We start from the raw sequence: 27,480 nt of genomic DNA on the forward strand, positions 1-27,480 counted from the left end.
TTAATTTCTGGCATCCTACTTGACCCACATACACATTTTGGAATTATAAATACTCCAAATAAAATCAAAGAAAACTAATTTGCGTAAAATTCAATTTGGGTGGGTATAGGAATGTAGTAAAAACATATAATAAAAGAATAAAACATATTTCAATTAAATACTTAAATAACAATTTAAAAATAAACGTTATCGGAAAGTTACATCATTGTAAAATTTAAATTTTGTGTAAATGAAAATCATTTTACTATAAAATAAATTAAATACAAATATTTAAAAACAAGTAAGAATGCTATAATCGAGTGTGCTCGACTATGAGATACCCCATTTTCAATAAAGACGCAATAAAATACCATATTAATATACCAAAAAATATTAAAATATACCGAAGGTTATATTTGGTATATCGATATAATATTACATTCAAAATATACCATATAATACGCAATATATCAGATTGTCAGACAAAGCAACAAATGGATGCTTTAAAAATTAACTTTATTAAATAAAAACTCAATTCGAAGAAATTCCTTAGTTAGGGTATTTCATAGTCAACCACTCATCAAATGAAACTTTTCATTTGTTTCCGATTTGCTTTGTCTTTTTGCATTGCTGCTCTGTGGCATATTGGCCAGCAATTTACAGGAATATAAACATTAATGGCCCAGCGAGCATTGTGCATAACAAATTGCCATGAAATTATGCACAGAGGATGCCGCCACAGGAATGCGTCTGAACTCGAATTCCCCAGCGATTTCTAACAACATTCAGAGCAAAGCGAAGCGAACGAGGAACATGCAAAAAGAATTCAATTCAATTCAATCAAATTGCCACACATAAACACACACACACACTCTGCTTTAGTGGATCTGCGGCTGAGCTCAAGTTGAGAATTTTATACGAGCTCAAAATTTTACTTAAAAGCTGCTTAAAAGAAGATTTTAATGGATGGCAAGCAGAACAACGGAAAACGCTGCCTTGTATGGAGAGGCTTGAACATAAATACAAATTATATATATTTCCTCATAAGAAAAGAAAAGAAAGAAAAAACCACCGAAAACTCGTACCACATTTTTTCAATAATCCAAAATAAGCCAGCGAAGTGAGTGTGAGAAACGTACAAACAGATTAAAACCAAATGAAAATCCGCAAAAACGGCAGAAGCAAAAAATTAAGCAAATTATGGAAATTTAGAAAATTGCTTAGCCAAGTATGAAAATTAGAGAGTTAGACAAAAGCTGCGCATGAGAACAAGAACAAAGTAAACCTAACCATTGGTGACAATTAAACCAACCAAAATTTGAGATGAGTCATTTAAAAAACAATTGCTTAATTTTATTTAAATTTAATTTAAGAGTTGCAGCACTTTTGTTCACCTAACGAAAACGTTTTCATTGCTAAAAATAAATTTCAACGTTTAAAGTTCCTATTTGTTGAGTTATAAATCTTTAATAGCAACGTTTTGCTCAAGTTTGTTAGTCGGTTAGATGCGGTGGCGATTTAATTATGCTGGATAGCTCCTACCTTTCTCATTGTCGCTGTGCAGCGTGCCAACGACGCTGCCAAAGAAACGTTTGTCCAATATCTGCAGCAGCTGCAATGCGGTGGCATGCACCTCAACACGTGGACAGCCCGTCATTAACAGCGTTACGGTTATGACCGAGGTGTAATGATCGCAAGGATATTCCCTAAAAAAAAAGAAAAGGAGAGAAAAGAATACGAAAGTACAGACATAAATTAGAAATGTTTTTAATGGATTTTGGTTCGTTGGTTGTTGGTTGAGTGCAAAGTTAATGGAGTTGGGGTTTTGCAGCATTAACCATGGCAGCAGCTCGAGTTATTTATATCCGACAAAGCTCTGCCATCATCAAATCAAATCAAATCAACAATCAACAGTTCGCCAAATAATGTTCAATCAGGCAGCATGGAAATTTACAGCTATTGCACACGGACTTTGCAACAGCTAAATGGCAGGTGGCAGGCAGCTGTCAAACAAGCTGCGAGCTCGGCTGCCGTTAACAGCGGCAACAATAAATCTATGTACAAGTGTATTTCATGTACATATTTTCACGGCAATCGATTTTGAGTTTGCATACAAAATGCAAAGCGCTGAAAAGTATGCTACATTTTATGCAAAACATTGTTGATGATACCTGAAAGAGCAACTCCGCCCCCTTAAAGTGAATGCTTAACCAGCTTAGAAGCGACCAACACTTTGTAGTCGAGACAGGTTATAACAATTGCCAGCTGATTGACACTGATTTTCTTTTTTCTTGTGGTTGGCACGAGGTGTTTGTTGTGTGTGTGCTAATTTGTTGTGGCACGTGCGACGTTTTCTCTGTTAATTGAAACTGCTTTTTGCCTGGCTTAGCCAGCTTTGAGTAAAGTTCAAAGCCAAAGACTGAAAAGGTCAGACAGGCGCCTTAGTGGGAGTATTGAATACAATTAAATAATCAATCAAAATATGTGGCGTACACTTTAAAGCTGTATTGTGCACTAAGGCATAAAAAACAAATTTATTTCCGAGAAACACATGTGTTGCATGCAGGTCATAAAAAGTGCAAATATCGTAGATTGCAGTATGAAGCACGCAGCTTGCATGTTGCATGTCGGTTAAAACTACGCAGTTGGGTTAGTTTAGTCGCATGTAAAATGAACTTTGAGTGCAGGAAAAACTCGTTATGACTTGTTTCGATTCAAAGACACATAACGCATATATCTTATGAAATTTATTTGATACATTCTAGCATGAAACGAAACAGCGGGACAACATAATAATTGCAATATGTTGCGTTTGAAATATTTGCTTGAAGGGCCAAACAGACACAATAAAGAAAATTAATATCAGTTCTGAATTTTTTAACAATTTACCCTCCCTTTGGAAAAGGGAAAGACGAGAAAATTCAACAATATGTATTGCAGTTTAAAGCAATAAAGTGCAAGTGGCAAGAGGCAATGCAAAGAGGCAGCAACAACAGCAGCAACCACATTTGCAGCAGCGACTTCACATCAATGAACACAATTGAAGCACAATAATTTAAGTGTAAGCACACAACAGACACACACTGTGCACATATTGTCTGAGTACCTTGAGAGCCAATGCTTCTTTGAGCTTGTAAATTTAAAGCGCCGCCACACACGGCACAAGAGACACGTGAGGTGGTACTTAAGCCTCTCTCACACACACACACACACACAGTGCTACAGGATGTGCGGTAAATGAGCTTATTTGTAAATGGTGCACGTTCTTGGGAAAAACGAAAAGAAGACGTAAAGAGAAGCAGGACCAAAGTTTAATGCGTTAAAGCATTAGTAAATACCTGCCGGCAATTGATTCCACTTACTTGGCACTGAAGATCGATGCGAGGGCCAGGAAACAAGCGTCTGCCTCGCGTGGCGTTGAGGTATAACAGCGATCGATTACCCACTCGAGCAGTTGTCCCATATCCGGATTGGATTCCAGCAACAAAACAACTGTATCGCGCGCCAGCTGATAAATCTAAACAAAGCAAGACAAAATGATGCAAAATAAGTTACAAAAGAGGTAAAGTAATCACTGAGTGTTATGCAAATCATTTAAAATTGATTAAAACACAATCTGCAAAATAAATTATAATAAAGACAATGTAATCTAAAATGTTGGAAAATCAATTTGCAATGAAATGTAAAGAAAGTAAATAGATATAAAGATACATTTAAAAATATTAATCCAATAATTAAAGATTATTTATAAAATGACAAGAAATCGATTAAAATTGTATTCTTTATAGTAACAAGAAACAATATAAATTAAAATAAAATAAGTGAGTTTAAAATGTTCAGCATATTATTTGAAAATATTTATAAAGTGTTCAGTAATTCGTTTAACAAGAATTGAAAATATTAGCAAAATATTTCTATGCTAAGAAACTAATTGACAACAAAAGTAAAATATTTTGTTAATGTGGGTTTGAAGTATTTACAAAAAAAAAAAAAAAAGTGAAAAATCAGTTAAAAAACAGTTAAAGTAGTCAATGAATATTGACAAATAATTTACAAATGTTTTTCAAGTTTTAAGTAATTCATTTAAATAAATTTGCAAAAATGAACAACATATTTCTATGCAAAAGAAATTACTCTACAAGTGTTTGCAATATTAAATTACAATTCAGCTAAAGTAATTAACGAATACTACACAATTCATTTACAAATATTTATAAAATGTTGTGAAATCAATATGAAATAAACTGTAATAAAAAAATAACAACGTAATACAATATTTATTAAATCCAATTCTAATTAAAGATTGTAAATGAATATCTAACATATTTTTGTCTAAATTATGGCAAATTGAAAATGGTAAAATATTTCACAAATTTTAAGCAATTACCTTTTCATCCTTGGAAGTCAAGAGCAAATCCAGCCATTTGTAAATGATGCCATCGTCTTGCAAATGCGGTGTATAGAAGATGTGTCCGCAGCACAGCAAAGCGGACATGGCCTGAAAGATGCGAAGAAGAGGAAGGCATTAAAATAAGCTGAGAGCACATTGATATGCAAAGGAGCAACGATGGACTCACCTGTAAGGCGCTAAATTGCAGTTTCTCCTCCTCGAGTGTTTGGCCAATCTGTGAACTAATGCTAAGCGGCTTCGAGAAGTTGCCACACCAAGTGGCAAACAAATTGAATAGATTACGCTTCAAGTCGCGCGACAACAGCGTGGCACACGATTCCACTGCAAGAACAACGGAGAAAAGAGACATTAGAGTTGCGATGGCGGATGAAAACAATTCTCATTGTCACTTACGCGAAAAGTTCTTAATCATTTTGCGTATGAAATTGCAAAAGTGCGCCTTGACCTCACGTATGCTGAGATTATCCTTATCCGTTTCGGCCATTAGATATGCCATGGCGCCTTCAATGTATTCCACAAATGTGGGATGCAACGACATCGTATCGCGCTCCAAAACGCAAGTGCTGAAAGGATAAAGAGTTTATTACTACGGGGAAATAATTCCATTTAAGAAAAAGTAAGAAAGCTATAGTCGCGTGGACTCGACTGTGAGACTCTCGCTTCTCATTATAACTAAAAGCAAAACAGTGCGATAATATCCCTAAAATATATTGAAAAATAAATATTAAAATATCCCGAATGCTATATTTAGTATATTGACGTTGTACTCCACCAGCTAAGTATTTTAAATAAAAGCAAAACAGTTCGGCAATATTCAAAAAATACATATACCGAATTAATATACTGAAAAAGACTATAATACACCGAATACTATACTTTGTATATCGATATAGTAATACTACCCATAAAAGTATACCAGTTCGGAAATATTCCTAAAATATACCAAATAAATAAACTGAATCATACTATAATATACCGAATATTGAATTTCCTATTTTAAATAAAAGCAAACAATATTCCTAAATTATACAAAATTAATATAATAAAAAATACTAAAAGTTGCACAATGCTATATTTGGTATACCTGTATAGTACATTATTCAAAACAAACCATTGAGTAAAAAATATACCACATTGTCAGTCAAAGCATCTATGACCCGATTGCAGTATCATTTCTTAAATATTTCTAGCTTTAAAATTACGCCCGCTTCTACGCTATCATGTAAGCTTACCTTACTCCAAATGTGCCATTCTCGGCAATCTTCTCCAGCACACGCACCACCTGCAGACGCAGTGCGTCGCGTCGTCGACGTCGTCGCATATTCTCCTGTTTGCGATCAACTGCCTCGCGTATGTAGACAACGAGTTCTTCCATCAGATCCCTTGGTAGAAGCCATACAAAAGGATTACATTAAGGATATTTGTACATGTTTGAAATGTGGCTGCTACTTACTTGAGCGCATCGTGGTTTATCATGCCTAACGCATTGACAGCCGCGTCCCGCACATCGATGGCTTCACAACGCAGCAGGGGAACAACCAGTTTGTAGAGTGCTTGGGGCGAGGCGCTGCCCATTGCCGACTTGTCACTGCGATCCGCGTTTAGGGAATCTGGCGATGAGCTATAAAATAAAATTTACGGTCGCACATTTTAGTATCATGCCCCGTGTACAAAAGGCCAAACGCAAAAATGTCCTTGGAGTAACAGTCATTTGGCAACTTAAATTCGAGTAAAAGTAAAGTAACGTAAAGGACATCGCTGCCATCAATTGACAAAAACTTCTGGTTCACTTATTTCTTCAGACCAAGGCAAACTCATAATTCTATTTATAAGCAAAGAGCGCAAAGAGAACGAGATTCCTTTTGGCTACTACTGTGACCACACTGCATGCCAGCAATTTCATTTAAAATAACATTATAAATATTAAAAAACGCACATTTCAATTAAAAGCGAAATTTCTTTGCAGTTTTTTCCTTATCATTTGCCTTCGGACCCCTGCACACAAAAAATATTTGAGCAAACAAAATTTGTTATTATATATATTTTTGGTTGGCTTTTTTTTCGTTTCTTTTGGTTTTTTTGTTAGGCAGGCAGGCGTGACAATCGGTAGACGTGCTGTGGGCGTAACTGGGCGGCATCAACACATCAATGCGTAGTATGGAAAAATAAATAAACTTGTCCTTATAATGATTTTACAACATTTCCAGCTTCGTCACAAAAAAAAAAGCGCAAGCAAAAAAGTACGACAATAAAATGCGCGGACATAACAATGCAAACAGACGAGAAAATTGTTTGTCAAATAAAAATGACAAAAGAAAAGCCTAGAAATGTGATATTGATTTAGCCCAGAAAATGGACAACTTTAACAGCAGCACAAAACACAAATTAAGCAAAATATGCAAGGCAAAAGTTTGCAAAAGCCAAATGAAACAATTGCTGGCCAATCTAACAGAAACTCACTATTTAAAACTACTCAGAAAATTTGCCAGGATTGTTATTTAAGCAAAAATAATCGGAATCTGTGCAAATAGCAAATATTTCAAATGAACAATTTTTGCAAAAAAAAAATATGCTGAAAATGAAATACACTTGCTCATCAAGTTGTTTGGAGTTTATAAAACTCACATTTCCCTTTGCCAAGACTCAATGATAATACGATTTAGCAAAATGCTCAAGGATTTGTTTTGCATGGCAGACGGACATGACATAACACAAACTTGTATAAATATTGTATTCACTAAAACACACAGCAATAACAAGTACGAAAGCTACAGTCGAGTGTGCTCGACTGTGAAATACTCGCTACCCATTTTGAATAAGAAGAAAACACTTCGAAATTCTTCTCAAAATATCCCAGGGATAGATCTTTTTGATATACATATTGGTATAATATTCAAAATATACCATATTGAGCAAAATATACCTGATTTCCCCCATACAAAAATAATTTTTAAATAACTTCTACAATTTTTAACAGGTATTCCAAAGACTATAGTTATTAGTGTATGTACCAAAATTGGCGACTCTAGCTTGAAAATTACGTTTGTTATTTGATTTTTATTCATTTTCGAAGGCGGAAGTGGGAGTAAAAAGTTGAAGTTGAGTATAAAATACACCAGATCTTCAGCTAAAGCTACTAAGTATTTCTTAAATAACTTCTAAAACACACTAACTCGAACACTAAAAGTTCTGTTGAAAATGATATCTCTATTTTTAAGATCTTCTGTTTCATACGGACAGACGGACAGTCAGACAGACATACAGACGCTATTTCATTGTCTCGGCTGTTGACGCTGATCAAGAATATATATACTTGAAGGGGTCGAAGATGCCACCTTCTGACTGCTATATACATTTCCTGAAGGCACAAAGTTATAATACCCTTCTACCCTATGGGTAGCGGGTGTAAAAATAACACAACTAGTATACTAAAAAATCAAAGCTAACACATCAAATAAAACTATTCTACAATAGATACAAAAAATTCAGCTTAAATTGGAAAAAAATATATTCTGAGAAAATTTAACAAAACTACAGATAACACATATGTAGAATTTGCAAAAATATTTTCTAAATAAAATGTAAAAATTGTTGTCAAGCTCAATTTTCTGCATGTGTATGTTATAATTAAAAGCAAGTATTGTTTGTAAACTAAAAGCAACAGCGTCAACTTCCATGCCAACAAAACTATGAATTACAAAACTAATAATAAATACGCACACACACGTACAAGCATAATAAAAACCACATTAAAAGAAATCGGAGTAGACTTATGGCAAATTAATTAGACATTGTCTCGAGTGTGTGTTTGGTAGCTTAACTTTTTGTCTTTGTTTTGCTAAAAGTTGCAGTTTAAATTTTTGTTTATAATTTGTAATAAAGTTTAGAATTTTGTTTTGTGTTTTATGTTTTTTGGTTGGTTTTTGCTTTACCCAAGTCGTTTCTGGCGCGCCTCTTTGCGTCCGTAGGAGAGCGGCAGGGTGAAACGCGTAACGATTCCCTCGGGCCCAAAGACATTTGACGGTATATTGTCCAAGGAATCGGATAGCGAACGTGAATCCGATTGATCTTGTAAACTATAAATTACAATCCATATATAGAGGTAATACGTATATGCATATAAACATATTTATATTTATATTGATGACATATGCATAACAAACATTATGATTTGGTTAACCAAATAAAAGTGAAGTTCATGAGTTTCGATTCATGTTTTTCTGTTTGTATTTTTTATTTGACATGTTTCCCACACTGCATTTGAACGAGAACGAGAAAATGTCTGTGGGTTGTGTGTGGAAAATGTGTGTGATATTTTTGTGGGGGATTCAATTGACATTTTTGTCCCAGATTATTAACCATCGACATTTGCAGCATGCAGCAAACCATAACGAAAGACCATACACAAATAAATAACATAAAATAGCAACAAATACAAGATGAAATGCAATGATATTAAAAATATCTACATACATATGAACTATATTCGAAAATAAGTTAAATACCGCAGCAGCAAAAATATTTTACATACAAATTTACTCAGTGGAATGCTATAAATGTAAGTTGATTTCATTGTTTCGCCTCTCTCGTTTTTTAAACTAATAATTAACTTGTAAAACATGTAAACTTTACGATTTAAATTATTGAAATCATTTCAATTAAATTGTATAGAACTAACGGGCAGCAGCAGAAGAAGAAGAACTTAACAATATTGTTTCGAATAAAATTGAAAGCCTTTTGTTTATCGATTTACTGCTGAGCTGCTCAAGGATTCTGCATAATTTGCATATTTATGTCCAAAGGCAATTGTTGAAGCTGCTTTGCCTGATTGCCTTATGCCTTGCCTTATGTTGCAATTTGCATTTGAAAGAAAACATAAAGTGCCACATCTTGTTGTAGCCACACAACAAAACAAAATCGAGTTTGAGTGAATGAGTTTGTTGTTTGTTTTGGACACTGCTTTAATTACAATTGCAATGCAAATTATTGGAAATTAAAGTTTGATTCGAGGAAACAACAAATAAACATAATCTTTAAATGACCAAAACTCTAATCAGTTCGATTTGACTGACAGAATGTAGCGCGAAATATAATTGTACAACATGACGTATGAATTCTGATGAAAATTATGTAAATTTACATACAATATTGCAATAGTGCATTTATTAAATAAGAGTCGCCAGTGCGTTGATTCGATTTAATGCAAGTTTTTAGTTAATTCCATTGCACAAACTCAAAATGTATTTACTCGTCTATGTGTGTGTGCGAGTGTGTCTGTGTTTGTTTGTACGTGTGCATGTGCAATGTGCTGTGATTACGCAGGACAAATAGTTAGATTGACAAGTGTGTAGAATATTGAAGTTAGTTAAAAACAAACAAAACACATCACACAACGACGACGACAACAACACAAAACTAAATACCAATAATATTCAAAATGGATTTGCATACGACGAGCGATTTCACGATATATTATAGTATTCGATTCGATTCGATTGGAGAAGTAGAAAGAGTTACGGGTAGGATTTAGGAGGGATAACACGTGCCACGGCATCTAATCGAATGCAAAATGTTAATCAAACAAAAATGATGATTGATATTTGATTGCCACTTTTGAGCTGAAAATTAACACGCTGTCTTTTTCTCATCGATGTGTTGAAAATGCTTTAAATGCGCTTGTTATTTGTTATTTTTCCAGTTGGAATGCGTACTCACCTCAAGCTCAGATCGGGCGAGGCGCAGCGCACAGCAACGCTGGGTATTTGTGGCACGAGACGCATGGCACATGCCACTTGATTGCGCCACAAACGCATATACGAATCCTTTTGGCTTTCGGTGGGCATTTTCTTAGTCGGCGCCGAGCCACGCAACAACGAGGCGCGATTGTCGCTCACAGGACTGCAAGCAAAGAAATAAAACCAACTCTTAATTAACGCACTTTAAATGCCAAAAACTTAAGCCACTTACGTGGGATCGATGACACTGTAGAGCGCATTGAGACGAGCATAGCAAATGGGCCAAGCCTGCGCCACCGCCGAGGGACATTGCTGCAGCACTCGCTGTCGCTCCAGCAGACCAAACAAACAGGTGGCCCAAGGATCAAACTGCGGTTGGGCTGAGCTCGCTGCTGTGGCTGTTGCGGCTGCAGCCGTCGAACTGGTCTGCGATAGATTCAGTGTCGAAGTCGATGACTTGGAGTTGTCTGCAAAGGTAAGGCAAACAAGGATTTAAATATCATCGAAGAAAAGTGCAATTTAAAAAGAAAGCTACAGTCGAGTATGCTCGACTGTGAGATACCCAGTACCTACTGTGCAAAACAGTGATGTATTAATTTTAAAATATACCTAATTAATATACCTCAAAAGTATTAAAAATATACCAGAGGCTATAACTTTTATATTAATATAGTACTACATTCAAAATATACCAAAGAGTATTTAGTATTTAGTACGCTGTGGTATATTTATACCCGCTACCCATAGGGTAGAAGGGTATTATAACTTTGTGCCGGCAGGAAATGTATGTAACAGGTAGAAGGAGGCATCTCCGACCCTATAAAGTATATATATTCTTGATCAGCGTCAACAGCCGAGTCGATCTAGCCATGTCCGTCAGTCCGTCTGTGTGTCTGTCCGTCTGTCCGTCCGTCCGTATGAACACCTAGATCTCAGAGACTATAAGAGATAGAGCTATAATTTTTTTTCGACAGCATTTGTTATGTTTGCACGCAGATCAAGTTTGTTTCAAATTTTTGCCGCGCCCACCTTCGCCCCCGCAAATCAAAAAAATCGAATAACAAGCGTAATTGTAAAGCTAGAATTGCGAATTTTAATATATATAATAACTACTATAGTAGTTATGATTCCTGAAAATTTGGTTGCGATCAGATAAAAATTGTCGAAGTTATTAAAGAATGTATGGGCAAAACGCCTACTTACTAGGGGTCTAATTTGCTTTGACCGACAATCTGGTATATTGTGCCGTCTATGGTATATTTTGAATGCGGTACTATATCGATATACCAAATATACCATTTGGTATTTTTTTAATATTTTTAGTATATTTGGTATATTTTTTTTTATAATAATACCCCAAAATATATTTTTAGTATTTTTGTAGTATAATTGGTATGTTTTGAGAATAATACCGCAAAATATATTGCTTTTATTCAAAATGGGTAGCGGGTATCTCACAGTCAAGCATACTCGACTGTAGCTTTCTTACTTGTTGTAATGTAGAACTATATCATAATACCAAATACCTTCGATATATTTCAGAATTTTTGCGGTTCATTAACTCGGTAGAGTAATAACAGATTGTCAGCCAAAGCAGTTAAGACAATTCAGAAGAATTTCTTAAATAACTTCTACAATTTTGTATCCGATCCGATATCAAATTCTCAGCAATTCTCATAGTTATTATTGTCTATAGCAAAATTAAGCTTGTTATTTGACAAATATGAATCAAACTTGATCTACGTGCAAACACAACAAGCGCTGTCGCAAAAAAAGATTATTTTGTTTATAGTCTCTGTGTTCTAGGCGGACAGACAGCTGTGGACGCTTATTAAGCATACATATGGTGTCGGAGATAACTCCTTCTGCCTGTTACATACATTTCCTGAAGGCACAAAGTTATAATACCCTTCTACTCTATGGGCAGCGGGTATAAAAATCACTAATTAGAACGCTGTTTACCATCTGTGAGTCCTGCCAACCAGACGCCGCTTGAACGCTCCGCTATCCACTGCAGATCGATGCAATTCGCGTTCAGTATGGCCGTCTTCTCGGCCTGCGGCAACTGTGGCAGACACTTCTCCACAATCTGGGGACAGCAGCGATCCATCACATCGATGAGCGGCGGCTCCGTTTCGGGTATGCCCAGCACACGCATCAGATTCTTCACCTCCTTGAGTATCATCGCCGCCAGCTTGCGCAAATACGGACGATAATTGCAGAGCAACACGAGTGCAAAGCCCTCGACAAAGTGCAACGTAGTCACCAGCGGAATCTCGTTCTTTTTGCCCACATCGTTGGCCACCATATTGAGCACCGTGTGCTGCGTAATGCTGGACATGCCACTCGAGGTGGTTATGCTCGAAGTGGCGCTGCTGGCGGTATTCAGATGCTGTTGTTTCGACAGCTGACTGTTGGTTGTTTCCTTGCCCGCCACAGGCGCTGTGGCAGCTGCTGCCGCTACAGTTGAACTCGGTCCGGCAGCTGTGGTGATTGTAGGCGCTGTACCGCCAAGTTTTTGCTGCACCGTATTCACGCCGCCAGCGCCAGCAACGCCGGCAGCATTGGGCACCGTGTTGCCGCCAGTGCCAGTATTACTTGTTGTGTTGCCACCGCCAGCAACTGTGGTGCCATTCACAATGATAGCGCAGCGCCAGATGTTGAGGAAGACGAACAGTATGCGAGTGCAGTTCTCCAACAATTGCGGATAGGTGTCGGTGACATCGCGCACCAGAAACTGGGTGTAACCGTGCACGACATCCTGACGCCAATCCGGAAAATCAATCATCAGCGTCTGCAGCGATTGATGCGTCAAAATGCGCAACTCCTCATCCATGTGCACCGTCAGCCGCGACAGCAAATCAACCAGCTCCTGTGCGGTCATCGTATCCGGAATCAAACGCGGCACCGAAGCCACACAAGTGCGAAACAAATCAATGCGTGGCTTGCGCTCCCCCGACAACATCTCATCGGGTTCCTTATTCTGATTCTGTGTGTTTGTCATCATCAAAGGGCGACCGCAATGCACGTCCAAGGCACGCAAGATGTCGACAAAGACGCGACGCACATGCGGAAAGTATGCAGACATGCCAATGCTGCGTGCCGTGTCATCAGTAATCAACTTATTGATGTACGTCTTCTTCACGCGCAACGTATTGCCCGATGGCAACACGGGCACCGTGCGCGGCATTGGCGGTTCACCGTCCTTCTGCTGCAGCGAGTCCGCAACGACCATAAAGGCACGCAAACCAATGCTCATGCGTTCCGGATTGAGTATCACTTTGATGGAGCGACCCACGCACAGCAAATCGTAGACAATCTCACGCATGGCAAAGTCCAAACGTTCCTGCGCTATAAACTGAATAATTTTGACGAATATATTCAGCGGTGTATCACGCGGCACAACGCCCTTGGAGCCCCTAAAAAGAAGAATTTCATTTAATACATATAATGCAATTCATATGGCATCCACTTACTTGGGAAACAGCGAGTTGACAATGCTCTGCAGACGCGAATGCGTCGCCGAATTCGATTCACATTTGATGCGTATCATGTAAACCCAAAGCAGCCGATAAAGTGACTCTAAAGCCACGCGACTCATCTTAGCATCGCGATTCTTGAGATTGCTCAGGCACATGGCGAGAAAATAATGCCAATTGGTCAGAAAGAAAGTCTTCTGCGAGACGCACAGCAAACAGGTGACGAGTGGAAACAGCGCCAAGCGATGCTTTGACTTGGTCGAGGCATCCAGCGTTTGCACATAGAGCAGCTCCACAAAGTTCTTCACACAAGGCACATTCACCTCGTTCTTAACAGCCTGTAAGGTAAGGAAATTAGTAACAAGTTTTTAAAAGATAAACTCTTAGCTCTACTCACAGCTGCCACGGGCACTAAGATCTCCACAAAGAGTCCAGCTAAGGCGTGCTTGATATCCTTGTCCTTCACCTCGAGGAAGTACTGACCACACTCGTGCATAAACTGAAATGAAGCTTCGAATTCCTCGATGGGCACCATTTTCACACGAAAGAACTTCATGCCCATCAGCAGACTGATGATGCTCTGAGTCGTATTGGGCGACGCCTCTTTGCCGCGCAACTCTTTCAATTCGCTCATGAAACGCTTGCGCACCGAACCAAAGCGACTCTGGGCGAGCACACCAATGACCTCAGCATACAGATCGGCAATCATGTGTATGTTATGCGCATTCGGATTATTCTGCAAACCATCGCGATACTTGAAGTGCTTAAAAGCCAGATTCTCGATGCTGCGCACCAGATCCTCATGGCCCGGATGGAAGGGCAACTGCTTGAGTATCTCAATCAGCGCCAGACAAAAAATAAACTCCACAGCTGCCTCGCGACGTTGCAGTTGAAAATCCAAATCCACCGTCGATTTGTTCACCGACTGCACACTGCTGCCCGTCGCGGGTTTCTTGAGATCGTTCTTGATCTCCATGTCGGAGAGTTGCCGGCGATGCCAAGCGAGCAGCGTGTGCAACAACGAAGGTAAACAATGTTCTGCCACCGAACCCAAGGCTGAGAGCAACTGATCGAACTGCTGGTCCTCGCCACGTTGCAGCAACTTCGAGAGATTCTTGTCCGCGCTCTCGAGCATCACCAGCTCGATTTTCTTCTCCGCCTGTGCGGTGAAATCACTGAACAAATTGCGCATCACAATCTCGCCGGGACGCGGAGCTGTGAGCTCCACGCTGGCCACACTCGCCGCCAGCGCATGCATCTCGGCTTGAGTGTAGCTCGGGAGCACGTTGATGATGGAGCTGCGTGAGTGTGCGCCCCACGGCAACAGTGATTGTCGCTGCGGTATGATGAGCGGTGGCAACGCAGCCGGGGGCGAGGCGTAACTCTGACGATTCGTGCTGTAGCTGATGGTGGCCGAAGTCGCCTGCACCGATGACGTTGCCAACGATTCCTGCAGCTGACTCACGCCAAGCGTTGGTTGCTGTTGTGACTGCTGCTGTTGTTGTTGCTGCTGCTGTGATTCATACTCTATACTGTAGGAGTAGTCGTCAGCGAGGATTTGATAATTGATGGGCGAAGTGGTGCCACTGCCGTTAGCTGAGATAGCGCCAGCTGTGCCACCATTCCTTGCCGACTTTGGCGTCGAGTTGTATTCACTCAAGTTGATCGAATGACGCTGGCCGGGTGAACCAGAATTCGTGTCCAACGGCGATGACTCGTTATCAATGCTATCGAACGTCGCATCTTCGTGATAAACAACGCTACGCTGTGGACTCCGCGTGGGCGTCGTTGTATTCGCAGCTGTTGCCGCTGTTGTAGATTCGCTTATTCCTGTGCTTGTTGTTGCTGCTGTTAGTGTTCCAGCTGCTGCTGCTGCTGTTGTGGTTGCTGCTGTTTGAGTTAGATTCGAGATAGGTGAGCCGACAGCCGTAGCAGCAGCAACTACTGTGGCTGCTTCGCTCACGTGCTGCTCATTTGCGTTTTGATTTGTGCCTAAAAAGCAAAAAAAAAAAAAACAAGAATAAAACATCAACAATGCGTAAAGCAAATGAGTTCAAAACATGACTTGCAAATGGCTTTTAGCTCTTATCAATAAGCACACACTACAGATGGCTTGATGTGATTACGAGTGTGTGTGTGTGTCTGAGTGTGTGTTAATATATTTACAAGCGCAAAATGAATCGGAGATCTATAAACTAATACACTTGACTGCGAAATACCTTATATTCCTTGTCAAGTGAATATTCAAATACGACTATAACAAAATTAGCAAGTCAATCAATTAATTTAAGTACTATTATCTGATAGTAAACTGATTCGCAGCAATTATCAATTCAAGAACTTTATAATGGGAGCTACATCTTCAGATTAAAGTCGTTAAAATTATAAGTTTATTAATTGTAAGCTTCAACCCCTGAGTAAAATTTTAAAATTGCACTTTTAAGGTGCTAGAAGGTTTAATTGTAAACTAATCGTTAAGATAAAACTATATCGAACTAATGGAGTATTATGCCCAACTTTTAACTGTCTTGCGCTAAATCTAGCGAAGATACACCTTTAAAAATACGCGGACAGACAGAAAGACAGGCATTAAATTGAAACAAAAGTATTTAAAGCTTTAAAGTAGTTTTATTATCATAGTATAATTATTGAATTTAATTTTTCAGATCTACTTCAAAGACAATAGATCTTTGAAATATATATTTCATATTGAATATGAAAATAATAATTAAAATAATTTCATCATCTCCGTCTGACCCACATTTCTACACATGTATGAATTTAAATACCACTTTTACAACATGACTGCCGGGTATGAAAAGTATGATTCAGTTTTTGTTGTAGGCACATTTGCGACTAGCAGCAACAGCAACAACAACAAAGCTCATGTATGAGTGCGCGAATGTATATCTACAATTTTTGTTAACTCTTTTTTTGTTTATAATGTTTTACCCAAATCTCTAGTTAGCACGCGCCTAACAAATCAAATCTGCAAATAGAAAATATTATTATCTCATCATGAGCAACGTTTATTTTGTGGGTGTGTCATTCACACACACATATGTCAAGACACACACACACACAACCATAAAGCGTAGACTTTGTTCGCTTCTCCGTTGTTGTTTTGTTATCGTTAAGAGTTCATTTCCCCATTTTGTACATTTGTTAACTTTGTTTGTATCTTAATTAAAGAGACCTTAAACAACATATCGAACATGCCATTCATTATCATTATCGTTTTCATTATCATTATCATGGCGCATCGCATGTCTTGCAAAAATATCATCACACAGATTGATGACGCCACCCTCAATCAATCTGTCAATTTATCTATGCAAAACACACACAAATGACGAGCGAAACTCTCAAGGCTGCGATGCCCCAAAGATATATATATATATATAGATACATATATATATGAGTATTTTTTTATAGTGTTGTCTGTATTCACATTTATCAGTTTATAGAATTTAATGATAACAGTTTTCCAGCGAAAAGCTGATTTCACCATCGATTTCAATTGGCTTTGACATTACAACGCGAAGTTATTATGCGTATAAAAACACAGCCATGTGTGCTCATGAAGATATATATATATATATATATATATATATATTTGTATATAGATATAAACTTGTGTGCATCAGTGTCTGCACATATTTGTTTTGAGGTCGGCGGAGAACATTGCAAATTCGTCAGAAGTTCATGTTTTGATACCAATTTTGTATAAAAAAGTAGTTCGTGGAAATATCTTTTTCGTACTGAAATGTGTTGAGGCGTAAAGCAACACCATGTAAATAAATTTAGATCACTTTTTTGATTTCAATAGTTAGAGCTACAAAGAAATTTTTGGCAAAATTTAAATTTTTTAAAAAAGACTTGTATTAAAGAATCAATTTTTCATTAGCTCAAATAAAAGCAACAAATTAACAACGCCTTCAACAATTTATTGGCAAAATTTGTGGATTCTTTTCAAAGCCAATGGAAACGATTATTCAAAATAAGATAATATACAAGAGAAATTGCTTAGCCTAATTGCTTAGGCTAAATAAAAACTTAAGCAGACTCTGAACAGAACAAAGCGAAGAACGAAGCAGAGAACAAAGATAAAGACCATCGAAACATCAATGTAAATCTATAGTTTTAGTAAATTTATACTTTTTGAATATCGAGACTATCTTTCGGTATTCTTTTCTGCATTTTAATACTTGGCGAGTCATCGGAAATTTAAAACAAAACTGTAGTTGGAATGTAGGAAACACACACATATTCACTTTACACTCTCTCAGTTATTCTAACAACTAGAGAGTTGTTGATGTTAGTAATGCTCTTTTTATTAAACTCACATCTCCTGTACTGCCGATTACACAGACACAGACAGCCTTGATCGGTAAGCAGAATAAAACAAACGCTCGAAAAAGGAACAGCCACAAGATGTAACTATCTATTTATCGTATATATTTCATAATCCCTGTATTCTGACTAACTACAATTTGAACAATCTAGATCATATTTGTCCCTGAGATTCGGTTCATTAGATAACTCATAGCTGATACCTGCAATAATCATTTAAGTCGATTTCCTATTTCCACCTCTAATAGAACCAGTTATCTAGTTTACATTTAACTTGGTCTAGTCCTAGTTTATTGTTCCCTATCAGTAATGCAACATTGTGAAGCTTTCAAGGCACAAAACCTACATTTCCTTCATATCGCGCGTACTTGATAGAAACTAAGTAATCAAGAAATGAATAAAATATAACTAGTACCGCCCGTTTTACGGACATTTAACATTCGTATAGTTTACTACTGACCAGCTGGTAATCTATAATTTACTATAATGATCCAATCAACATTACATATAGCGAAAATTGCCCTCCCCGCAATCATTATAGTATTGAATTATTTTGGACTAGTTACCCGTGACCTCTCTCAGAACAGAACATGAAATCAATCAATAGCTTTGACCGCAGGTTACAAACATATACTACTAGAGAGCACATCCAAATTGATTGTTCAAGTGCAATCCTCAAATCGTGTTGTCCTCTGGCTGTCATTAGAGAGGCAACAAACATTAGATTACCCCCCAAAAAACAAGTAAAAATAAAAAAGGAAAGCACGGTAACAAGTATTATAAATAATAAATAGTAAACTGGTAAAATGGTAAACGGATATACCATGAGGGAAGGGCAAGGTTAGGCCTTTCGATTTTTCAATGCCGCCCGCCCGTCAGCTGTTCCGCAGGACATCAAGGCCCAGGATCAGAGGGCAGAGTATACGATATGCGGCGATGGCAGTGGGGATGGGGATGGCGGTGGCAACGGCGACTTAAAGGTCACAGTAGAAGTTCAGGGCAAAAGTTTTCACTGTCACTGAATAATTGATAAGGTTTAAAAGAGACAGCTCCATAAAAGCAATTCACATCGCATTCGTTCTGCCGTGAGCAGTATTTAAGGTTGTCCGAGCTGTCATGAGAGTTGCGCAAAACGATTTTGCCTGCTATGAAAATAGCTGAGAAAAATTCCATTTTTCCATTTGTCTTCGTTGCTTTTCAATGCAATAAAAGGTAGCCATATATTTGTTCATCATTCATCTAAACATGTGGCAAGCAACAGCATGAAAAACATACGAGAGAGCACGACCAAGAGATACCCTATACGGGAATTCAATAACAGATTACTTAGGCGTATACTTAATTTTAATAAAATTTAACAATAATGTATTAATAAAATCATATAAATATATGGTATAAAAAGTATACCACAGTATTTTGTATGTTAGAACCTTCGACAAATTGTAGTATTTTTGATATATTAATTTGGTATATTTCCCCGCTTATTTTCAATATATGGTATAACAAATATACCATGATTTTTTGTAAATAGTAGTATCATAATTCCAAGTTCAGCCTTCGATAAATTTTAGTATATTTTTGTTATATTAATTTGGTATATTTGAAAAAAATAATTCCAGGCTGTTTTGCTTTCTTATTTGTTATTTAATAGAACATTGGAATTTTCTATTTAAATAAATATTTACCTAGCGTAATTTCAAATTGTTTAAATGAAGTATGGAATTTACCTTTATTGGAATACTTTCTTCTAAAACTTTTAACAATTAAGAATTTTATTTGTCTTTGAACGAAAAGTTTCACTTTGAAATTGGAAACAAATACTTATTTTCACTTTTTAACCTTTAGGTATAAACACATAAATTTCTGCTTTAACACACCTTTGCCTCATTTAGTCACTCCAATTACAATAAACGATTATTCGTTTGTATCTAATATGCCGCTTGCGGGCAATTATACAAATTACAGGGTATGCAAATGCGCAGCAAAGTATTAAAAATGGCGCTGAAAATATACACAAAAAAAAAATCTAAAAGACATATTCCTCCATTTGTTTGTGTATATTATTAATAATGTATTAACACGCTCTCAGTTCAGTTCAGTTTAGTTCAGTTTGCCTCAAAAAGCCGCCTCCAAAACGAACGGAAAACGTCAGAAATTCTTGTTATAAATGCGCTATGAATGTGTCATTTAACAACACAACACAACAACTACAACATCTTGGCAAAGACATGCGACCAACACGTATCTCTCCTCTTGATCTCTGTTCCCCTCACTTGGCTTCTGTTCTCCTCTCTTCTCTTTCTCGTATAGTTTTCTGTGGGCCGAAAGTTTAAAAACTGCAGCAACAGCAAAAAAAAAAAAAACAAATTCTGTTTTCTTGTTTTTTTCTTTTTTGCTTTTCCTTCTCAATGCGCAGTTTTCAAAACGTGCGGAGGCCCGAGAAGAGAAGACGGCAAATAAATGTTCCCGAAAATGTTGTGGAAAATATTTGTATAACATTTTGCATGAAATTTACGATTTGTTTGCGAAGCTTTTGTTCGATTATCAGGGATTTAGTATTTCACATACAATCAATGCAAATATTTACTCAGACAATGCCAGCGAAATATTTCCAAATTTTTTTATCAAGAAATCTAATCGATTTCTATTAAGAATTATGAGGCATTAACAAAATGATATGATTGAAAATAGCCTCTTAAAGAAACCTATAAAAAGTAGCACATACTTTTCTTAATACAACAACAAATCAATTGTCAAAAGCGCTCAACGAGAAAATACCCTATAGTATTTCTTACATAGAAATAGGGGCAATAACAAAATAATTAGAATATAAAACAGTCCATTAATCAAATCTGGAACAAATCTTTTTCAATACATAAATAAGCGATCAAGTGAAGATCTTAAGCAATGCGAATAGAGATATTTTTAAATAAATTTCCGAGAATTCTTATCACATTTTATTGAGAATTATGAGGTATTTCCGAAATGATCGAAAATAGACCCCCAACCAGACCATAAAAAACAGAAACAAACAAAAGCGATGGGAAAAAACGGTTTGAAGCTTTGCCTTTAATTTTAAGATACACTTTTTTCGGCCTGCAATCGTACAGGATATATACAATAATATTTAATAGGCCAATAAGCTGACAAGTTTGAGTGTAAATCGCGTCATTTGAGTATCATAATTTACCTTTTAGTTTTTTTGGTGTCCATTGAAAATTCCATAACATGAAACTGGCGCATAAATTTGTAAAATAATCACAGCTAGGAAAATGATGCCCAGGCAGATTCACAAATTGCGAGAGTTACTCTCTCGCTTTCTCTCTCTCTCTCTCTCGCTTTCGGTATATCTCAACTAACTAGTTGATTAGTAACAGCGTTTTCGGGGAGGTGGGGGGTGGAGTGATGGATAGGGGATAGATTGTCTGGGGCTGGGGAGCGTTGATTAAATAATCGTAAGTTGTCGTAATTAGAGGCACGTGAGCCCCTTTTTTCTGATATTGTTGTGCACCACTATCTAAACACAAATTATATTTATGAGTTGTAATTAATTTAGCAGCATTTGTGCGCCGTTTAGTTAGGATTGTTGTTGTTGTTCGTATTAAGTATAACAAAATAAAAAAAAATAAAAAACAAAATAATCACTGATAAGAACAGGCCATACACTCAGTCACAGCACAACTCATAAATGTGTCACCGAAACCCGAGTGACGTTAATCGAAGAGTCGAAAACGAAACCAAGGAACTTTCTTATATAGAGAAGCCACTTTAAAGACTTTGATTAGCGTAAAAAAAATGAAACAAATAAAACAATCAACAACAAAAATCAACACCTCATTGTGAGATGTCGAAGATTTTATACACTCTAATGATCAGATATAAATTATATGGCCAAAAAGTAGTTTTATTTTAGTAAAATCGTTTGATAAAATGTTAATACCCTCGGCAAGCGTATAACAAGTTGTTTATAGCGTTCGAAATGTCAAAAAAATATAAATATACTATAATATCGCGAAATGATGATTATTTGTAATTTTCACAGCTTGCTGTACGAGTATATATGGCATACATATAGTATCGTTTGATTTATGTATTTATAATGCTTTTTTATGCTAATTAGCCAGTTTAAAGGCGTCTCAAAAAATGAGCTCAGCGTTTTCAATTCTCCAAATCGACAGACGTCGCTCACACAAAACCGAAAAAACCGAAAAACAACACCGAAATACTGTTGTCAAATTACAATTTAAATGTATTTATTTATACACATATGTGCGCACACAGCGTATATATGCGCTATACGTATATTTATATATATCTTCACGTTCAGATCGCGCACAAAACACAATTTCTTCGTTCAAAATACAACAAAACGTATACGCGAAAACTAAAATGCGAGGCGAACTCTGGCGACGACGAATTTCGACTGCGGCGAAAACGCGCGCAACGACTCGCAGCCCAAAAAGTTCCAAGCGACGACGAAACAGCAACAACAACAACGAATGAGTGAGTAATAATAAATAGCAAACGCAAAGCAAAAGACAAAAGTCACACACAAAAAATAAGTTGAGCGTAAATCGCGCGCGCGCTCGCAAATTGAAAGCACGAAAATCAAAACAAACGATAATTGTCTATTTAAAATTATGATTAACAGCAACTGAGAGCGAGAAAGAGAGCACGAACACCCAATTGGAAGAGAGCGAAGTGAGTGTGATGTGAGTCAAACAGCTGTTGTCAGCGGCGAATTGGCAAAAGCCGCACAGCAACAACAACTGGCAACAGCTGACGCAAGTGACGTATGATTTCTTATTAGAGTTTCTGAGTGTGTGTGTGCAAGCGCAGCGTGAGTTCCTGTTGTTCTTGTCGCACAGTGTCACTAATATGCTGGACATTAGCATAAATTTAATAAAACTTAGCACAGCATGTGACGGGCCCCGTAATTATTGCAATTAGCTAAAAGAACTTTTGTGGCCCACTAAACTTTTTCCCATTTCCGTGCCACACACACACAGGCACTGACACCCACATATGCAAACACGCAGCCTTGTGGCTTACATTGTATAACCCGTTCTTAGCATTGCCGCCTTTGTTTATGCATTTTTCGATATTACATAAATATCAACATTAGATCTGCAAATTTTGTAAACAAACATTTGTTGGCAACGCTATGCTAATCAGACAAACAGTGAAATGGGTTTTTTTTTTGTAACAATAAACAACTAAATTGATTATTAACTGTGGAAGCCATAACAAAATAAATGGCAAAAACTTGCTACAAATATTTGTACAAAAAGGGGCGCGAATTAGCACATTGCTTATTTGCCTCTCTCTCTCTTTCTCTCTCCAAGTGTTAGTTAACTGCCTTTATGGCAAATTACATCACGCCCACGCCAGAAATTGGCAAAAAAAAAAAGAAGCAAAAAACCCAAACAAAAAAAACGCACAAAAAAAAGCACGCGATGACGAACACGCGACCGGAACGCGCCGTTACAATCCAACACACACTAGCTTGCGGTAGTGCGAACGAGACCGAGGATACGTATAGAAAAACGCACTGCAACTTGACACTTGGCGCGTTGGCAAACAAATGAGAGCTTTGAAGCTTCAGGACTGAGACTGAAACGAAGACGAAGACTCGCAACCAACTTATGCAATTCGCTCAGGTTCAGGTGCTTTGTTGTTGCTCTCCCGCTCACTCGACATTTGACTTTTGGCGAACACAACTACAATAACAAAATGATTTTCTAATTTTTGCACTGCTGGCGCGGCGGCGGCTACTCGGAAAAATCTGTTGGATAACTGCCAGAGGTTGTGACCAAACTGACTGACGCTACTTTTTTGCTTTTTCGCCTGAATGTCATTATCAAGGTTTTATGTATGTTTTTGCGCGCGCCTTTTGCTCTGTCATTTATATATTTTTGTGAATGAATGTGCGACAGAGAGGCAGACAAAACAAACAAAAAAAAGTGTGAGAGCGAGAGTGCAAAGCTCATCATCATGATGACTAGGTCTAGGTCACAATTGAGTGCAATGTTGATCAGCGGCAGACAACGAGATAGAGCGAGAGCGCATGATGCTGGACAAGAGCTTAAATTGCAACGGTAAATTGCGCGGCGCCATAAATTATGGCGGAGTCAAAGAACAATGGCCATAAAAACAACTCACACACATACACACGCATACAAACAGACTCAGTTCGCCATAAAACGTTGATTGTCTGTGCAGAGAAAAAAGAGTAGAGACAATCAAAGTGAATCATCACTTAAAGAAATAAGGAAACAAACAGAGACCGACGCAACAAGCTAAAGGAGTTTTGAAGACAGTGGCCAGGTGCTAAGTACACAAACACTAATATAAACACACAAACACACAGAACAGCCAATTCACCACACACACACACACGGAGAGACCATCGCACACAGTGACTTTGAGCAAATAAAACGCACACTTGATCGGTGGGCGTAAACAATTAGCAGCGACGTCGATAGCGACGCCGACTGCGACGCCATAAAAAGGGGGCTGCACCCAGGCAGAGGTAATTGAGTCGCCCTAAAATTAGAACTCACCTGCATTGTTGACGACGACTGCAGTGCCGTTGTTGTTGCTGCCGCTACCGCTGGCATCCAGAAATGCCTCCAGCTGCGTCTGCTGCAGCTCCAGCGTTTGTTGTTCCATGCTTGCTTGTCTGTATTTTGTTTTCTTGGGCTTTTTTTATGGTCAAAACACTTGCGTATGCACTAATTACACAAAGTGGCTGCCCAGACGCATCGCAGCCATCTTTGTTTTATAAATTTGCTTTTCACTTTAAATTCTATTGTCGCTGCGCGCTCTCGCAGCGCACTGCGGCAACTTGTTGTTATACAACGTATGCAGACAATAAAATGCCGGAATGTTTGACAAATTGGTGAATAGATTTGCAGAAAAAATGGTTAAACGATAAAATTGTACAAGACGTGAATGAGTGAATGGTATAAGAAGCAGAGAGATGAACAGCAGTCAAGCACAGCTGTTTTTTGTTTAGCATGCGGCGTTGCCACCTAACACGCCGTTATGGCCTTGCCAGCTTCCAATAAGAGATGACGTCATAAATATTGACAATGTCATATTAATTTTGAGAAAACATCAACTGTGTATTGATTAAACTTTTGGAAATAAAAGCGACATTCGGCATTCATATTTTTAAAGAAAAAAAGTGCCCAATTTTTAAAGAAAATCATGGGAAACCATTGCATATGGCAGTGTGGCAACTCTAAGCGCGAACAGCTGATGAATAACGAAGAAACGTTTTTGTTATGTACGCGTTGCGAATTCTTATCTTTTATCGGCAAATCCGTGTGTTTGTTTAAAATAAATAACACCCATCACTTATCGGCTATAAAGCGCACTATCATGTTGTGATTAATTTGTGTTAGACCAGCAATGGATGCCATGTCCAACGTATCCGTACATCCGCTGACAAGCGATCCAACAGCCGCATGGAATGAGATCAGCAAAACGCAGCGCGTCATCAAAGTGGTGATGAAGCCACCCACCACAACGGTGGCACCCAACAAAGCTCGAGTCGTCTGTATGTCCGACACCCACTCATTGACTCCGTACATCAAATTCGATATTCCCGATGGCGACATTTTCATTCATGCCGGCGACTTCACTAAGTGCGGCCAACTGCAGGAGGTGGTGGAGTTCAACAACTGGATTGGCGCTTTGCCCCACAAGCATAAGATTGTCATTGCTGGCAATCATGAGCTGAGCTTTGATCGTACTTTTACGCATCCCTTTCAGAATCAGGGCAAGCATGCACATGGCGAACGGTAAGCTGGCAATTATACGTTAATACAGTACAGCGTCGATAAATGCAATTGCAAATTGCTGTTTAGTTGCTCTACATTGTAGAGTCTACAAGGTTTTACATAGAGGATTTGCAGATATACGAACTATTTTTGAGTGTTTAAATGCACATCCAAAATAATTGCATAGTTTAACTTAAATGCAATGTTGTACTACTAAAATTGAGATATAATTTTTTTATGTTACTTTTATTTGAAAAGTTTGCAGTTATGTTATTTCTTTTAAATAGAGACTAGCATTAGCTTCAGAAAGTTATTCTTCTCGAGTTCATTTTATAATTTTTATATTGTCCCAATTTCGTGATAATTTTTTATTACTTGGCAAGCATTTCAAATATGGCCTATTATAAACATTCTCCTAATTTGATGACAATCAGACCATAAATATGACAGCTATTTCGGAATTATAGATAGATAGTAGATTTCAAAGCAAAAATATGTGATTGTCACTGTAAAATGTTTATGCACATTCTTTTAAAATATACTAGAATAGACCCTCTTCACATTTTTTGAAAGTTATGGGTCTAATCAACCACAAATATTTTTACTTAAAGATAAAGCCTAATATGTGATTTTAATAGATGGGTGTGCAATTATCGGCTTTATACTGTGCTTATCTCCGTATAGTACTTAATGCCTAATCTAATCTTCTTATTGTCTGCGCAGCTCCAAAACCACTGGACTGACCATACTGGATGACTTGCCCACGCTGGGCAACGACAAGCAGAGCATGGAGAGCGCCGTGCAGACGCCTAACATACGCGAGGCCTTAACCAATTGTACTTACCTGGAGGATGAGCTGCTGGAGCTGTGGGGCGTGCGCATCTACGGATCACCGTGGCAACCAGAGTTCTGTCGCTGGGCCTTCAATGTGCCGCGTGGCACCGCTTGCCTTGACAAATGGAATCAAATACCCGCTGGCGTCGATATACTCGTCACACACACTCCGCCCGTGGGTCATGGAGATCTTTGTTGCTCGGGAGTGCGTGCTGGATGCGTGGAACTGTTGAGCACGGTGCAGCAACGGGTGCGTCCCAAATACCATGTGTTTGGACATGTGCACGAGGGTTATGGCATCACCAGCGATGGCCGGATCATCTATGTGAATGCCTCCACTTGCGACATCAACTATTTGCCCAACAATGCCCCGATTGTGTTCGATGTAACGTTGCCGCCAGGCGTGAGCAAGGATTAATTGTATTTCGGACAGCATTTTACACTTTTAAGTTGCCATTACGAGGAAATCAGGAATTTACTTTACTACTTCTACAACAATTTAAATTATATTAATTTATTGTACCCATTTTTCGATGTACCCACAGAATGCTCATTAAACAATCACAAAATGTCCTGTTTTAAGTTGCAATTTAGCCGAGTTTTCACTAAACCAAGTTGCGATTTAGTTAAGTTTCTAAAAGGTAGAATATTAGCGTGCTAATAATTTTTACAATTATTATAAATATGTATTATATTTTCAAAGTGAAAAAAGATCTCAGCAAATCTAATACTTTTATTTTTTAAATTTTCAATAGATTTATATAACCTAAAAATATTACCAAAAATTTTTCTCAATTTTGTTGAATTTTTTTGTGACTCATTAGTTTACTTTTTTGTTATTGGTTTTATTTTGAACAAACGAAAGATGTCCTTTTCTTAATTGCAATTTAGCCGAGCTTTGA

The 27,480-nt window shown here is 37.8% G+C and overlaps 2 protein-coding genes across 7 annotated transcripts in view; one reads left to right on the top strand and one right to left on the bottom strand.

The window, feature by feature from the left end:
• LOC117567239 (protein furry) overlaps positions 1–24,925 on the bottom strand; it is a 70,537-nt gene extending 45,612 nt beyond the window's left edge. Inside the window, exons 1-14 of one of the 6 annotated variants that reach the window (XM_034247078.2) lie at positions 24,521–24,920; positions 14,002–15,596; positions 13,602–13,942; positions 12,088–13,544; positions 10,358–10,592; positions 10,106–10,288; positions 8,323–8,466; positions 5,844–6,011; positions 5,623–5,772; positions 4,784–4,953; positions 4,557–4,711; positions 4,367–4,477; positions 3,342–3,496; positions 1,522–1,685 (exon numbers count right to left, since the gene is read on the bottom strand). In XM_034247078.2, coding sequence (XP_034102969.1) covers positions 1,522–1,685; positions 3,342–3,496; positions 4,367–4,477; positions 4,557–4,711; positions 4,784–4,953; positions 5,623–5,772; positions 5,844–6,011; positions 8,323–8,466; positions 10,106–10,288; positions 10,358–10,592; positions 12,088–13,544; positions 13,602–13,942; positions 14,002–15,596; positions 24,521–24,629 — 5,137 coding nt within the window. In that variant the 5' untranslated portion in view covers positions 24,630–24,920. Of the gene's footprint in view, positions 1–1,521; positions 1,686–3,341; positions 3,497–4,366; positions 4,478–4,556; positions 4,712–4,783; positions 4,954–5,622; positions 5,773–5,843; positions 6,012–8,322; positions 8,467–10,105; positions 10,289–10,357; positions 10,593–12,087; positions 13,545–13,601; positions 13,943–14,001; positions 15,597–21,147; positions 21,305–24,520 lie in introns of those variants that run through there. The other 5 variants (XM_034247081.2, XM_034247083.2, XM_052003907.1 and 2 more) reach the window with 5 other exon arrangements.
• A 126-nt stretch (positions 24,926–25,051) lies between these two features.
• On the top strand, positions 25,052–27,172 carry LOC117567243 (UPF0046 protein C25E10.12). The gene is made up of 2 exons (XM_034247091.2): positions 25,052–25,765; positions 26,468–27,172. Exons 1-2 carry the CDS (start codon positions 25,374–25,376, stop codon positions 26,994–26,996), a joined length of 921 nt encoding a protein of 306 aa, XP_034102982.1. The 5' UTR covers positions 25,052–25,373; the 3' UTR covers positions 26,997–27,172.
• The last annotated feature ends 308 nt before the right edge of the window (positions 27,173–27,480 follow it).

Source organism: Drosophila albomicans, chromosome 3 (assembly GCF_009650485.2).
Source record: "Drosophila albomicans strain 15112-1751.03 chromosome 3, ASM965048v2, whole genome shotgun sequence".
Classification (NCBI taxonomy): domain Eukaryota; kingdom Metazoa; phylum Arthropoda; class Insecta; order Diptera; family Drosophilidae; genus Drosophila; species Drosophila albomicans.